Source organism: Mandrillus leucophaeus, unplaced genomic scaffold (assembly GCF_000951045.1).
Source record: "Mandrillus leucophaeus isolate KB7577 unplaced genomic scaffold, Mleu.le_1.0 Scaffold157, whole genome shotgun sequence".
Lineage (NCBI taxonomy): Eukaryota > Metazoa > Chordata > Mammalia > Primates > Cercopithecidae > Mandrillus > Mandrillus leucophaeus.
The window spans coordinates 3792493-3806042 of record NW_012101554.1 but is presented as its reverse complement, the minus strand read 5'-3'; the positions used below and the strand labels follow the sequence as shown (position 1 = coordinate 3806042).

Here is a 13550-nt window from a genome sequence, read left to right as displayed (position 1 = left end):
ATGTGACTTATCAAAGTGTTTCCTTGTGTGCACATTCTATGGGGCTGACTTAGTTAATGTACAAAACCCATTCGCAATTAGCAACACCCATTTGTGTGCCAACAACTCATATGCAAAAGTCAACATTCAATGAGGACAGCATTTAATTTACAGAGCAAATTGTCCTTAAAAACAATTTATGCGGCAAGCAGCTCCTGCAGGCTGCCTGTTAGGCAAAGAGCAGATTTGTTTAGCAAATCCTTTCTTGGAAGAGAGCGCTGGAATTATGCATAGCCCAATCCAGGTGTTGGAGGCCATGGGAGGACTTTGAGACATCCCAGGACAAAGCTTTGAGACCCTAGGGACAGTGCGTGTGAGCCACATGGTATGAGGGCCTCTTCTGGGGTTGTCCCACAAAGCTATGTCCCAACTCGGTAGCCAGATCCTACATTTCTAGGGTCATGAGCATGTCCTGGAAAATACTGAAGTCCCCAATGTGTAGCACTTCTTCTTAGAGCAATGTTTCTCCAAGAATGCTGCTTGGACCTTCTGCCTCTGAATGCCCTGAGTACGTATTAAAATGCAGATATTTCCTTACCCCATTCCACTTGTAGCAGACATCTCAAAACAGCATTCACACATATTACCCCCAAATCATGGGGACATCTGACCTGCTGCTAGATCTTGTTATGTCACATGCTAATTAAAAAAAAAAAAAACAGAGAACTACTATACCACAATTGAGATTAAAAATATTATGATGATTGAATTTTAATGTAATCAGTTTCCTTTGTAATCATTTGCACATTATGCATTCAAAAATATTATTCTGAGACAGGGTCCACAGGTTCGCCAGATTGCCAAAGGTGTTGTGGCACCCAAAAGTCTCAGAAGAATCACAGGACTGACCAGTAGCTAGGAGGCCCTGTGACAGGAGGCGTTTTGTAACTTCAGAGGTTTGAAGGGAATGGGAAGCTCAATTTCCAAATTCAGATGCCAGGAAAGTAGCTCTCTAGTGGCCATAAGCACCCCCTATAGCTTTGATCAGCTACTGACTCCCTTTCCAGGGTGCAGGCCGTAAGCTTAATGGAGGGTGCCTATCTGGGTGTCCAGGGAGTTCCTCTGGGAAGAAGTGGAAGTTGCATTTTGGGTCTTAAATCCCTTCATAGTTTAGGATTTGCTGGAATTTCAATACCAACTCCCACTTTAACACATTCTAGCATTTCTGTGATCAATGCTTCAATTCCATCAGTAACTAATACTCAGCTAAATTTTTTGATAATCAATTGGATCATAAGTAAATACAGGATTATTTTCCTGTGGTTGGTCAGACTCAGAGAGCACAGTCCTGAATTTGGGGGTATATAAGCATGGTAAATTATTACTTAAACTTGGGATACCTCAACCTTGATTATCCCTTCCTTCTTTGCATCTTTCTACCTCTTTTGCCTCCCTCCCTCCTTCCTTTCCCTTCCCTTCCCTTTCCCTTCCCTTCCCTTCTTTCCCTCCTTTTCCCATTTCCCAACCACTCTCTCTTTCTCTTCCTTCCTTCATGTTTCCTGAGGGCCTACTATATGCCAAGCAGTATTCCTGGTGCTAGGGTTACATCAGTGAGCAAATAAAATGTTTCTACTATGTTCTATATACTAGGGGGATAGAGAAATAATTTAAAAAAAAAATACAGAGTGTGGGTGGGAGGGGAGGGGAGTAGTTGATGATGGGTACTGGGTTTCTCATTGCGGTAATACAAATGTTCTAAAATTGATTATAGTCATGGTTGCATGTCCTGGTAAATATACTAAAAACTGCTGAACTGTATGCTCTACAAAGGTAAATTGTATACGAACTATATCTCAATAAACCTATTATTAAAAAACAAAAATATAGAGTATATCTTAGGATGGTAACTTCTGGGGATAAAAGTAAAGCAATGAAGGGGAGAAGAGTTGACATAGTCTGAAAGTTCATCACCCCAAATCCATATGTTGAAGCCCTGCCCTTCAATGTGATAGTATTTGGAGATAGAGCCTTTGGCAAATGATTAGGGTTAGGTGAGTCCATGAGGGTGGAACCTCATGATAGGGTTGGAGGACTTATAAGAAGAGGAATACCTTCCCCCACCCCACCACCCTATGAGAACACAGGGAGAAGGTACCCATGTGCAAGCTAGGAAGTGAGACCTCACCAGGAACTGAATTGTCCTGCACCTCTATCTTGGACTTCCCAGCCCCCAGAACCATGAGGAATAAATGTCTGTGTTTTAAGTCACGCTGTCTATGGTATTTCATTATAGTGACCCAAGTTGACTAAGACAAGGGTCCTCAGAGTATTATGATTTTAAATACAATGGTCATGGAAAGCTTCATTGAGAAGGTAATATTTGGGTGAAATGTGAAGGTAGTGAGGGAGTGAGCCATGGGGATACCTGGAGGAAGAGCAGTTCAGGCAGAGGGAAGAGTAAGTGCAAAGGTCCTGTGGTATGCCTGCTGTGTTCAAGGAACAAGTAGGGGACAGAGGGAAGATGGAGGAGGGTGTCTGGGGAGGGTAGGGGATGGGGGGAGCTGGCAGTAATTCTGGGGCTTTGGCTTTTCCTGTGGGTCAGATGGGGAACCACTGAACCAGAGCCAGTGGAGGACTCTGAACAGAGGAAAGATGTGACCTGATATATGATTTAAGTGGATCTCACTGTGGAAATCAACAGTAGCCAGCCATTTATAGAGTATTTACCATGTGCCAGGCACCTTGGCAAACCCTCTTGTGAAAGCTGTCAGAATTAAAATGGAATCATTTGTGTTAAAATCCCTGATGAAGAGAGTCAGGGAAGGCCATGAAGGGAAGATTCTCATGCACAAATGCCTGATAACAAGAACTATCACAGAAAACCTCTGCAAAAATCACAGCCTTGCACAAAGGCCATGGTATCCTTATACACACACACACACACACACACACACACACACACACACACACTCTACTTATATGAAGACATGTGACCAGCAACTGCCAGTCCAATCTCAGACTGGTGCTACCCTTGTTATTTATTGATCCTTGTAGCCAAGGATAATTATCTCAAAAACAATTTTGTAATCCCCCTCCTCACTTTTCCATTAAAGACCATTGTCTTCCTTTAGCCCCCAAATACACACGTAGTATTTCTCTGAGAATATACTCTGGCATGCATATTCTCATTGCAAGGCCTATTCCCAGATAAACATGGTTTTCTTTTAGAGAATCTCCTTCTCTGCTTGTTATTTAGGTTGACACCTTTATGGATGTGAGCTCATTGAATCACTGCAGCTACACTCTGGGTAGGCATTGGTATTTTCTCTATTTAATAGAAAAGGAAACTGAGGTTCAGAAAAGCTTAGGAACCTGACCCGATTTATGATGGAACCAGGAAATGTACCAGCTTCAGAGCTCTTACCTTCCCCATGCTACTGGCATTGTTTAGTGTACACAGCAGGCACTCAATAAAAGGTGTCACCCCACTGATTACAAAGTAGTGCCCTGAGGGATTGGCATGAGGACACTGTGTCACTTCGGGCACAGACAGGATATGTCTTGAGGCATGAGAGCTGGAGAACCAACATCTACTTACTCAGTTCTGCGATGCTGCCTACGCGCGTGGCCAGCAAGGACTGCTCGATGGTCCTCAGCTCCGACTGGCTGAACATGGGCAGTTCTCCCGGCTTGTTTGACCGCTGTGGGTCTCTGTGAAGATTCAGGCTGTCTGGTAGGCACAGCACCCCTGCAGTCAGAAGGGAGACAGAGAATGAAAGGAAAACATATTGTTATTTTTCAGTTAACCAAGGCAGGGGTGCAACATTTTGCATAATCTCAAACCACACCAGAGCTGGTACTGCAAAGAAAGCCAGTGTAGGAACCAGTGCTCTGGACTCTTTTTAGAAATGGATGCCCAGCTATTTGCAAAGGTCTCTTAGAAGTCCTGACTACTGATTTTAGCAAGCATATGGGCATTCATCTGGACACACGCATTTCCAAAGGACACAAAACAGAATCCTCTCCTCATGCCTGGAAGGGTTGCTATCCACTCCTAGATGTGACTTCTTGTGACTCTGGTGGTCGCTCCCCTTGTTCTCCCCACAAAGGCAGTTGTGGTCCCTCAGTGCCCTGGGGGAATAGTCTCTGCCTAAAATTGCTTCTGAGGGCTCACTTTGTTTGCTCAACAACTCTAGCTCTGGATGGTCGGGCTGTTACCTGTTTGACAAGGCTTCTGGCTTTCTCTGTAGAGCTGTATGTCAGGAGGTAGCAGAGTCCCCATGGGCTTTTGTAACTTGTATGGTGAATACCCACGGAAAATTCCTGCAATCCAATTATTCTCTTCCCTTCCTTTCCATTCCATAAACATTCAGTGAGAAGCTGGGAACTTACTTGGGTGGATGATTCGGAAATATTCACTCTTTCCTTTGCCACCCCAAACTCCCTAAGTCGAGTGCATTTCCTTTCCTCTTGACTTTGGACTTGACTACTTGATTTACTTCGGTCAAAGCTATGTTAACAAACACGATGGAGTCAAAAGCCTGCAGACTACTTGTAAAATCGAACTTGCTCTCTTGCGCCTCTACCTTGGTCATAAGAAAAACATGCCCTAGGCCTGGCATGGTGGCTCACGCCCATAATCCCAGCAATTTGGGAGGCCAAGGAAGGCAGATCACCTGAGGTCAGGAGTTCGAGACCAGCCTGGCCAACATGGTAAAACCCCGTCTCTATTAAAACTATAAAAATTAGCTGGGTGTGGGTGGCATGTGTCTGTAGTCCCAGCTACTAGGGAGGCTGAGGCAGGGGAATTGCTTGAACCCGGGAGGTGGAGGCTGTGATGAACCGAGATCATGCCACTGCACTTCAGCCTAGGCAACAGAGCAAGACTGTCAAAAAAAAAAAAAAAAAGAAAGAAAAAGAAAAAAGAAAAACATGCATTGTCTGCAAAACTGCAGATCTGAAGGTGGGAAAAGAGAAGAAAAACATGCTCTGGCTAGCCTGGCATGAGAGACACACAGAGCAGATCCAGAACTGGCCTGCAGCTTAGAGCTGCCCCGGCTGCCCGCAAAGACATATGCTTATTTGGTATGCCACTGAGATAGTGGGGATGTTAGTTACTCACCATTATTGTGGTGAAAACTAACAGATACACCTACCAAGTATCCTACTGAGGATACAAGGAACAAGGCAGACATTGTGCTGTGTTTGGGGTTGAGGATATAGTGATGGAGAGAACACACATAATCCCATGCTAAGTGAACTCCCAGTGTAAGTGAAGGAGACAGGTTGTTACACACATAGCTGCAAAACCATTTCTTAAATGCTCTGTGGTAGGAGAAGGTTAGGAATGAAGGGATGTCTTATCAGAGACCTAAAGAACAAGTATCTGTCAATACAGTGGAAGCACTTACTGAATACCTGCTGTGTTTCCAACCCTGCTCGGCATTTTGGAGATGCAAAAGAAGAGGACACATTCAAATCATTTAAAACTGAAGAGATGATACTGGCATGGACAAAATAGTCTGGAAATAAAATAGTGGCAATAGACAAGTGCTAAATAATTTAAACCAACTAGCAGGTGACGGGAGACAGAATGCCAAAGTCAGTAGTTAAAGTCCACTCCTCACCCTGCCTGAACCACATAGTCTCAGCAAAGGTGCCTCCTTTGAAGATGGGCATCTTCATACGGTGGGCCTGTCACACTCCTGCTCTCGTCCTCACTGCCTGATTGGTGGCTCCAGACACACGGAGCTACTCACTTTCTCCTAAATGTTTTACCTTCACATCTAACAGGGGGTGAGACAACAGGGTAGGGAACTCAAGTAGATGACTTTTTGGATAAATAAATAGTGAATAACGAATAACGGGGCCAGGGGTGGTGTCTCATGCCTGTAATCCCAGCACTTTGGGAGGTCGAGGTGGGTGGATCACCTGAGGTCAGGAGTTCAAGACCAGCCTGGATAACATGGTGGAACCCTGCCTCTACTAACAATACAAAAAATTAGCCGGCTGTGGTGGCAGATGCCTGTAATCCCAGCTACTTGGGAGGCTGAGGCAGGAGAAACTCAGGAGGTGGAGGTTGCAGCGAGCTGAGATCATGCCACTGCACTCCAGCCTGGGTGACAGAGTGAGACTGTGTCTCCAAAAAAATAAAAAATAATGAATAATGGATGAATGATACAGATGACCATTAGAGTTTAATGTTTCTATAATCAGGAAATTAGTCAAGGGATATTTTTCTAAGATTCTAATCCAATCTTGTTTTTTCAAATATTTTTGACTGTGACTCAGAGTAAGAATATATTTTATATCACAGCTTGGTGTGCGCACACACCCACACCCACACGCACACTCTTCATGATTTCCATTAAAAAAATTAATGGAAAATAACAGCGACCCTTACTACATGTGAGGCCCTCTCATTTGTTTTCCTTTTCACTTCTCTTCCATCTTAGTAATAAAAAATGCTGAAACAGCAGCAACAAAAGTGACATCATGATCCACTAATGGGTCGACATGGGCAGTTTGAAAACACTGTGGGCTGTGACACAGATTCACCATTTCCTGGGCACTACCTAGTGCTATACTTCAGAAATCCTCAGCTTTCAGGGAAGACAAGACCTTCCCAGAAATGCTCGCCATCCAAGCCCAGCCTCCTGCCTCTCCCTTGACAGCCATGTCATTCTCCTGTTCAGCCCAGGCAGGAACACACTGAGTCATCCTTGCTCTCCCTGGTTTGCCCACCTGCCAAGACATTAAGTCAGAGGCTAAGTCAAGTAGCTGTTGCCACGGTAATGAATCTTGGGCCAATTCCTCATCTGATGCTCCTGGTGTCTCTGACTCTAATTCAGGAACTTACTACCCCTTAAAGAGTTCACTGCAAAAAGTACCAGATAATCATGACCCACTCCAACATGTGACCCAGTTTTCAGGGTAATGAGACCCTCTGCTTAGGGAAAGGGGATGATGGTCAGAGGGGACTTCACAGCAAAGGAGATTCGAGACCTGGGTCCTGAATGTTGGGGAGAAGGTTGCCTAATTAACAGTACAGATGACTCACATGTTCTCAACGGGATTGCTTTCTTGGTATTTGCATTATTTGCGGCAAGTCAACAACCCAGATCTGTGTTTTAAAACGTTGCCTCATATATTGGTTGAGGCCTGAGCAAATGGGACTTGGAGACTGGACCCCAGAGCTTCAATCTTAGCTCTGCCACATCTCACTGTTTGACTTTGGGCAGGTCACAGAACCTCTCTGGACCTCAGTTTCCTCTTCTGTGAAATGAGGGTGATAGTAATGACTTTGTTTTCCGCATTGGACTTCTGGGGATGGGAGTGAGGTGTAAGAGCGAAATGAGATCATGTATATCAAAGTATTCTGCATGTGCTAAGCAAACAATAGGTTCTCAATGTATGTTAACTGAGAGCAAAGTCAGTTAATGTGCACTAACCCAGCTTTAGACTACTTTGTCCTTTATCATAAGAATCAACAATTTCCCTTGGAATTATTTCTCCTTCTTTTAGGGGTTAAGAAATTTAAATATGGAAAGAAAATTATTCAAAGAAGCGTCGAGAGTTAGATTATAGAGATTAGAGAAATCTATAATTGATCTATTACACAAAGATTATATACCAGGGTTTAATTTTCTTTTTCCTCGTTGGAGACTCTATGTGGGGTATACACATAAACTGAAGTTATTTATTTATTTTTTGTGTAAAAATCTGCTTGGTCAGGGAGAAGGTGCGAGCATCATGTTTTAGTGTCAGATGCAGGCCTGAGTTTTGGACTACTTGTCTATTTCCAGGACAGCCATGGCCTGGTGATGAAGACCCAAGTTTAGAAACAGAGGGAACTGAGGTTCAAATATGAGTTTGAGTGGACCTAAAGGAAATAATTTCCCTGGAGAGCAAGTGAACATAAGCCAGGATCCACAGTGGGCTGGAGGGGTCACGGTCTTCCTGAAATTCTGTTACTTTGAGTGTGTTGTGCATTTGTCTAAGGGGAGAGTTCATCCAAGTTCTCCAAAGAGTTTATGGGTCCTAAAAGAGGGCAAACCAATGCCTTTGATTGTCCACATTCCCATTTATTCAAGGTTTCTCTTCTCTGGGAGTGGCCTGGTGGCAAGGTGGGGTAGAGCAAGGGAAACAAGATACCAGCACTGCCAGAGCTTGATACCATCCTGCAGCTGCCCTCTGTGCAACTGGGACAAAGAACTTCCTGCTCTCCAGCCAGCTTCTGCATCAGTGAAGAGGGGTTAAACTATCTATTTCATAGGTTTATTGCAGTGATTAAACAAGATAATACGCTTAAAGCCTCTGGCCTATAGAAAGTGTCTGATAAATACCCTGTTCCAGATGTGCTGTTCCATTTAGTTAATGTCTGGATTCAAATGGCCTTGCAGATCATCTTCTCACAATCTTGTGCAACTGGAGACAGACAACCATTTGGTGAGGTCATTTTGAACAAAAAATATGAGAGCTGCTGCTCTGGGCAAAACCCTGGGCCAACCATGTCTGGCACTGTGTCTCTGATAGAGGCCATCAGGGTGCACTGCTGCCTCCCAATGTGCCTACCTTTCTAGATGTATAGGATGGCCCCTTGGCAAATATGATGCCCTGACATCCTTTCACTCTCCTCTGGGCTTTTCTCTGTGTCTATGTTTTTTTTTTAATTGAACGCAGGGGACAGGGATGCTATATTAGTCCATTCTCACACTGCTATGAAGAAATACCCAAGACTGGGTAATTTAGAAAGGAAAGAGGTTTAATTGTCTCACAGTTCCACGTTGCTGGGGAGGCCTCAGGAAACTTACAATCATGGCAGAAGGCAAAGGAGAAGCAGGCACCTTCTTCACAGAGTGGCAGGAAGGAGTGACTGCAAGCAGGGGAAATGCCAGGCATTTACAAAACTATCAGATCTCGTGAGGACTCACTTACTTTCAGGAGAACAGCATGGGGGAAACTGCCCCCATGATTCAATTATCTTCACCTGCTTCCGCCCTTGACATGAGAGGATTATGGGGATTACAATTCAAGGTGAGATTTGGGTGGGGACACAGAGCCAAACCATATCAGATGCTACTTATCTACAAAGAGAAAATCAAGTAAGAGAACCATCAGCATTGATCCATCCAACCTTCAATGATAATGATGGTGGTGGTGATGAAGGAGGAGAAGGAGGAGAACAGCCAACTTTTATGGAGTACAAACTATGGGCCAAGCAATCTGCTTAGCATTTTACATGTTTAAATTCAGATTTATTTTAATCCTCTCAGCCACACTATATGGTAGGAAATCCAACATTTATTAGGAGACAGTATAAGGTAACTGTTAAGAGCAAAGACTCTGGGTTCACATTGCCTGGGTTTGAACCCTGATTGCTTTACTTACCACTTGTGTAGCTTTAGGCAAGTAAGTATAATCATTCTGTGCCTTGATTTTCCTATCTGTAAAATGGTAATATTAATAGTGACTACCTCACAGGGTTGTAGGAAGATTTTAAAAAGTTAATATGTATAAAACATTTAGAAAAGTACCTGGCATGGAGGAAGTGTTATAAAATATTTGCCATTATTATCTCTACTCTATAGGGAATGCAATAGAACTTAGAGACGTTTGGTAATTTGCCTAAGGTCACATAGATCCTAAAAATGGGGCTAGGAATTGAATACCAAGTCTTCTGATTCCAGAGCTCAATCTGTCAGCCACTCAGCACACTGCTTCTTGGTTACTCAACCCCTACTCTCTGGCAGGCACAACTAGGGAACATGGTCGTACACAGACAGCTGGATCCCTGCCCTCCTGGAGCTTATAGTATAACCAAATGTGAGATGTTTTCCCTGGCATTATTACCCAGGAACTGACAGGCAAGTATACAGACTTCGTGGGTGCTGAAATACCATTAACTTCAAATGGAAAACCTTTACAATTTGTCCCCATGGGACAAAAGACAAAGTCTAGAGATACATAGCGTAGATGTGTTTCCTACTTTCAGTTCCTACTAGGAAGCTCACAGCCAAATTTGCAGCCCGTGTGTACATAAGGAAATGCATTTTTAATATTTTTGCCTTTTGTTATCTATGGTACAATGTTGTACATATTTTTACAAGCTGCCTCAAAATCTGTTGGAAATAACAAATTAAGCACAAACAGTGAAATAACTCATTAACTCTGTTTCTTTTGCTTCCTGGGGTTTCCATATATTTTGTAGTCATTTCTGGGGAAACTTAGGGGATCAAGGCTGGTGGATGAACAGAACCATGTAGATTTATTAAGTATGGAGTTAATTTTTCTTTACCAGTAGTTATTAAGTGAAAACCTCTGGGCTTGATGCAGGGTAATTTCTGGTCTTCAGGGCCCTCAAAGTCCTCTTGAACTTAATGGACATCCTTAAAACTCCGAGGCTGACCAGAGCTTAAAAAAGCTTTGTTGATGGGGCTTCCATCAGAATAGGTAAAATATTCCAGACTCCCCACTAAAACCTGGGGGCCAGAAGTTATAGTTCCTTGCTCCAGAATTAAGCAGTGTTACGCTTTCCAGTCTCTGATTCCTTATCTGTTCGGGTAGACTGACTGCAAAAATGGTCTCCATTTTTCACCCCTGTCCATATGCATGCATGATGATTTTGAAGTTCCTTCCATCAAGGGTCTATTTGCCCATCCGTTAAATCTTGGCCAGCCTGTGACTTGCTTTGGCCACCAGAATGTGATGGGAATATTAGGGTGCCAGTTCCAAGTGTAGGCTTCAAACGGTCTTGCCTGCTTCTTCTCTCTTAGAACCCTGCCACCACCAAGAGAAGAAGCCTGGCTAGCATGCTGGAGGATAAGAAGGACACATGGAGAAGAGCCAAGGCTCTCCTAGACCAATGGACAGTCAGCCAAATCCTAAAAATGCAAGAGAGTCTGGCCAAGATTAGCAGAGCTGCCTGTTCAACCTGTAACTGACCAGACTCATAAGTGAGCCTGGCCAAGATCACAGAACCACCCTGCTGACCCACAGAGAACTGAGCAATAGAAAATGGTTGATGTTTTAAGCCACTGAATTTAGAGGTAGTTTGTTATGCTGCATATGCACAATATCTAACTGGTACTTATCAGTTATGAAACTGAGAGTTGGTTAACTTACTGCCGTAAAATGCTTTTCACTTTTCCCCATGTTGCTGTGTAGAATCTATTTGTTCCAGGCAATTCCCAACTGCCAATTTCTTTTGGGCCTGGCCTTTGGAAGAATCTTCCTAGTGCATAGGAAGGCAGGGATGGCACAGATGATAAAATGACTCTCTTGGGGGTTTCAGGCATAGCAAATACATTTTCATCTCAGGGCCCTTTCATTTGCTCTGCTCTCTTCTCGAACTCTCTTTTCTCAGGTAGACGCACAGCCTACTCCCTTACTCATTAGGGCTCTATTTGCTCAAATGTCACCTCCTCAAAAGACTGTTCTTTTTCTTTTTCTTTGTTTGGAGACAACATTTGGCTGTATTGCCCAGGCTGGCGTGCAGTGGCCCGATGTTGGCTCACTGCAACCTCCACCTCCCAGGCTCAAGCCATCCTCCCACGTCAGCCTCTCAAGTAGCTGGGACTACAGGTGCACACCACCACGTCCAGCTAATTTTTGTATTTTTTGTAGAGAGGGGGTTTTGCCATGCTAGCCAGGCTGGTCTCAAACTCCTGAGCTCTAGTGATCCGCCCTCATCAGCCTCCCAAAGTGCTGGGATTACGTCCTTTCACAGGTGTGAGCCACTGTGCCCAGCCATCAGAGAAATCTTTCTGAGTACTTTACTAAAAAGTAACACCCAGCATCGCTCTCCCATCCCCTCACTCTGTTTTATTTCTTCTTTATAGCACCTACTACTGTGTTATACTATATTATATATTATCAGTTAATGTGTTGTCTGTCTCCAGCATTAGAGTGTGAGCAACCAAAGGTTTACTTCCCAGTGTGGGGAGGGTTATGGTGTAGCACTGGGGAAGGAGCTACAAGCCCGAGATAATTGTATAAGGCTGTGCTGGGGAGGGGCTGACTGTGTAAGCCTTGGTACTCTGGACACAGGCTTGGGTGCTGCCTTGTCTGTCTCTGCAGTCAGCTGCAGGAGGAGAGCTGACTCTGCTAAGTCCTGCCTGACAAGCTAGGTTTGGTCTTCTGTTAAATGACCCCCAGAATGTAAAGGGGAGTGTCCTGGCGCCAGTCTCAGCTTTAACAAAGGGGAAGGAAGCAGCTGGGGTGCAGCAGCGCGCCAGCCCTTGAACGGGCATCAGACGGACCTGGCCAGGTTCAGATTCCCACCTTACCGGCTTCCAGCTGTGTGGCCAGGGCTCTTGACTTGGCTTCTCTGAGCGTATTTCTCCCTCTATAAAGTGTTTGATACTATCTACCCTCTAGCGTGGCTGGGAGGCTGTAATGGGATAATAAACAGAGACAACCTGGCACAGAGAAGGGGGTCGATAAATGTTTGCTAATAATCTAAGTGAAGGTCTCTGAAACTAAAGATTTAGGAATCCAATAACACAGACAATGCCAGAAGGCTTTCTTTTACTGTTAAATTTATTAGGAAACAAGACAGGAAATTATCAGATTAAGAAAAAATGTTTGTACACTAGCCTGGAAACCCCTTTTAAGAGACTTGGCAGTGGGAAACAGATTCAGGCTTGGTTTGTTGAAACCATTGCTTTGCGAGAGGCATGCCCCACTCCAATTCGGAAAAGCATCTGCATCTGCAGGTCCCGGCCCCAGTGATGAGCTCCTTTGGGAAGTGTCCCGAAGCTCCCAGGCTGACTTGGGGTCACCCTGCTGTGCTGCACAGTGGGACCCCATTCCTGCTATGAGCTGCTGTTTTTCTCACAGTATACTAGTGGGTAGGGGGTCTGTCTCCCCAGCCAACCTGAAGCCTGTGAGGGCAGGAACACATCCTGTTGTCTTTGTGGTAGTCAGTGTTCATGGTTGAATTAATAAATGATCCACAAATCACAAATATCTTCATGTTCTTTTCAGAAGGTCACCACCTTATTCTCCACGTGTACTTTAAGCTCCGTTCTTGAACTCAATTCTGAAAATTCTCCATCTTTGTTTTCTACATCTTATTTCTTTTGGTGGTTTGGCTTCAGACTGCCTAAGAACCTTCCCTTTCAACATAATCCAAACAAGATTGTTAGTTACCTCCTTTGCCATCCCTCCTTCTCTCCCAGAGGTCAGCCTTTCTTGCATTATCATTGCAACTTTCCCAAGAGTCCTGGGTGACCTCCACCTCATAGGGGCTTAAGAGGAAACAGACTCATTCTCCCTGTTTCCTCATCTCTGTATCAAGAGCTCCTGGGGCCTGGCAGGACTTGGGAATACCTGCTTCAGTCCCCAACTCCTCCTAAAAGATTTAGGGCTCCATTTCAGAACTTCCAGGCATGGAATGGTATTTTAGACCTCCAGCTAAGTCTTGGGTAGCTATGGAAATGTCACAGGTCAGTCAGATTTTGGAGATCAACTGGCCCCCAGGAGCATGAACTGTGGCCTTTGAAAGTTCTCTGAAAAGCCTTTCCCTTGTCCCCTACACAGTAGTGACACTCATGGGCATAACGTCATGT

The 13550-nt window shown here is 44.4% G+C and overlaps 1 protein-coding gene across 1 annotated transcript in view; it reads right to left on the bottom strand.

The window, feature by feature from the left end:
* The window catches only part of BTBD11 (BTB (POZ) domain containing 11), a 365311-nt gene that overhangs the window by 146872 nt on the left and 204889 nt on the right, over positions 1-13550 (bottom strand). Inside the window, exon 2 of the mRNA XM_011975542.1 lies at positions 3578-3727. Within this exon, the coding sequence (XP_011830932.1) occupies positions 3578-3653 (76 nt within the window). The 5' untranslated portion in view covers positions 3654-3727. The remainder of the gene's footprint in view (positions 1-3577; positions 3728-13550) is intronic.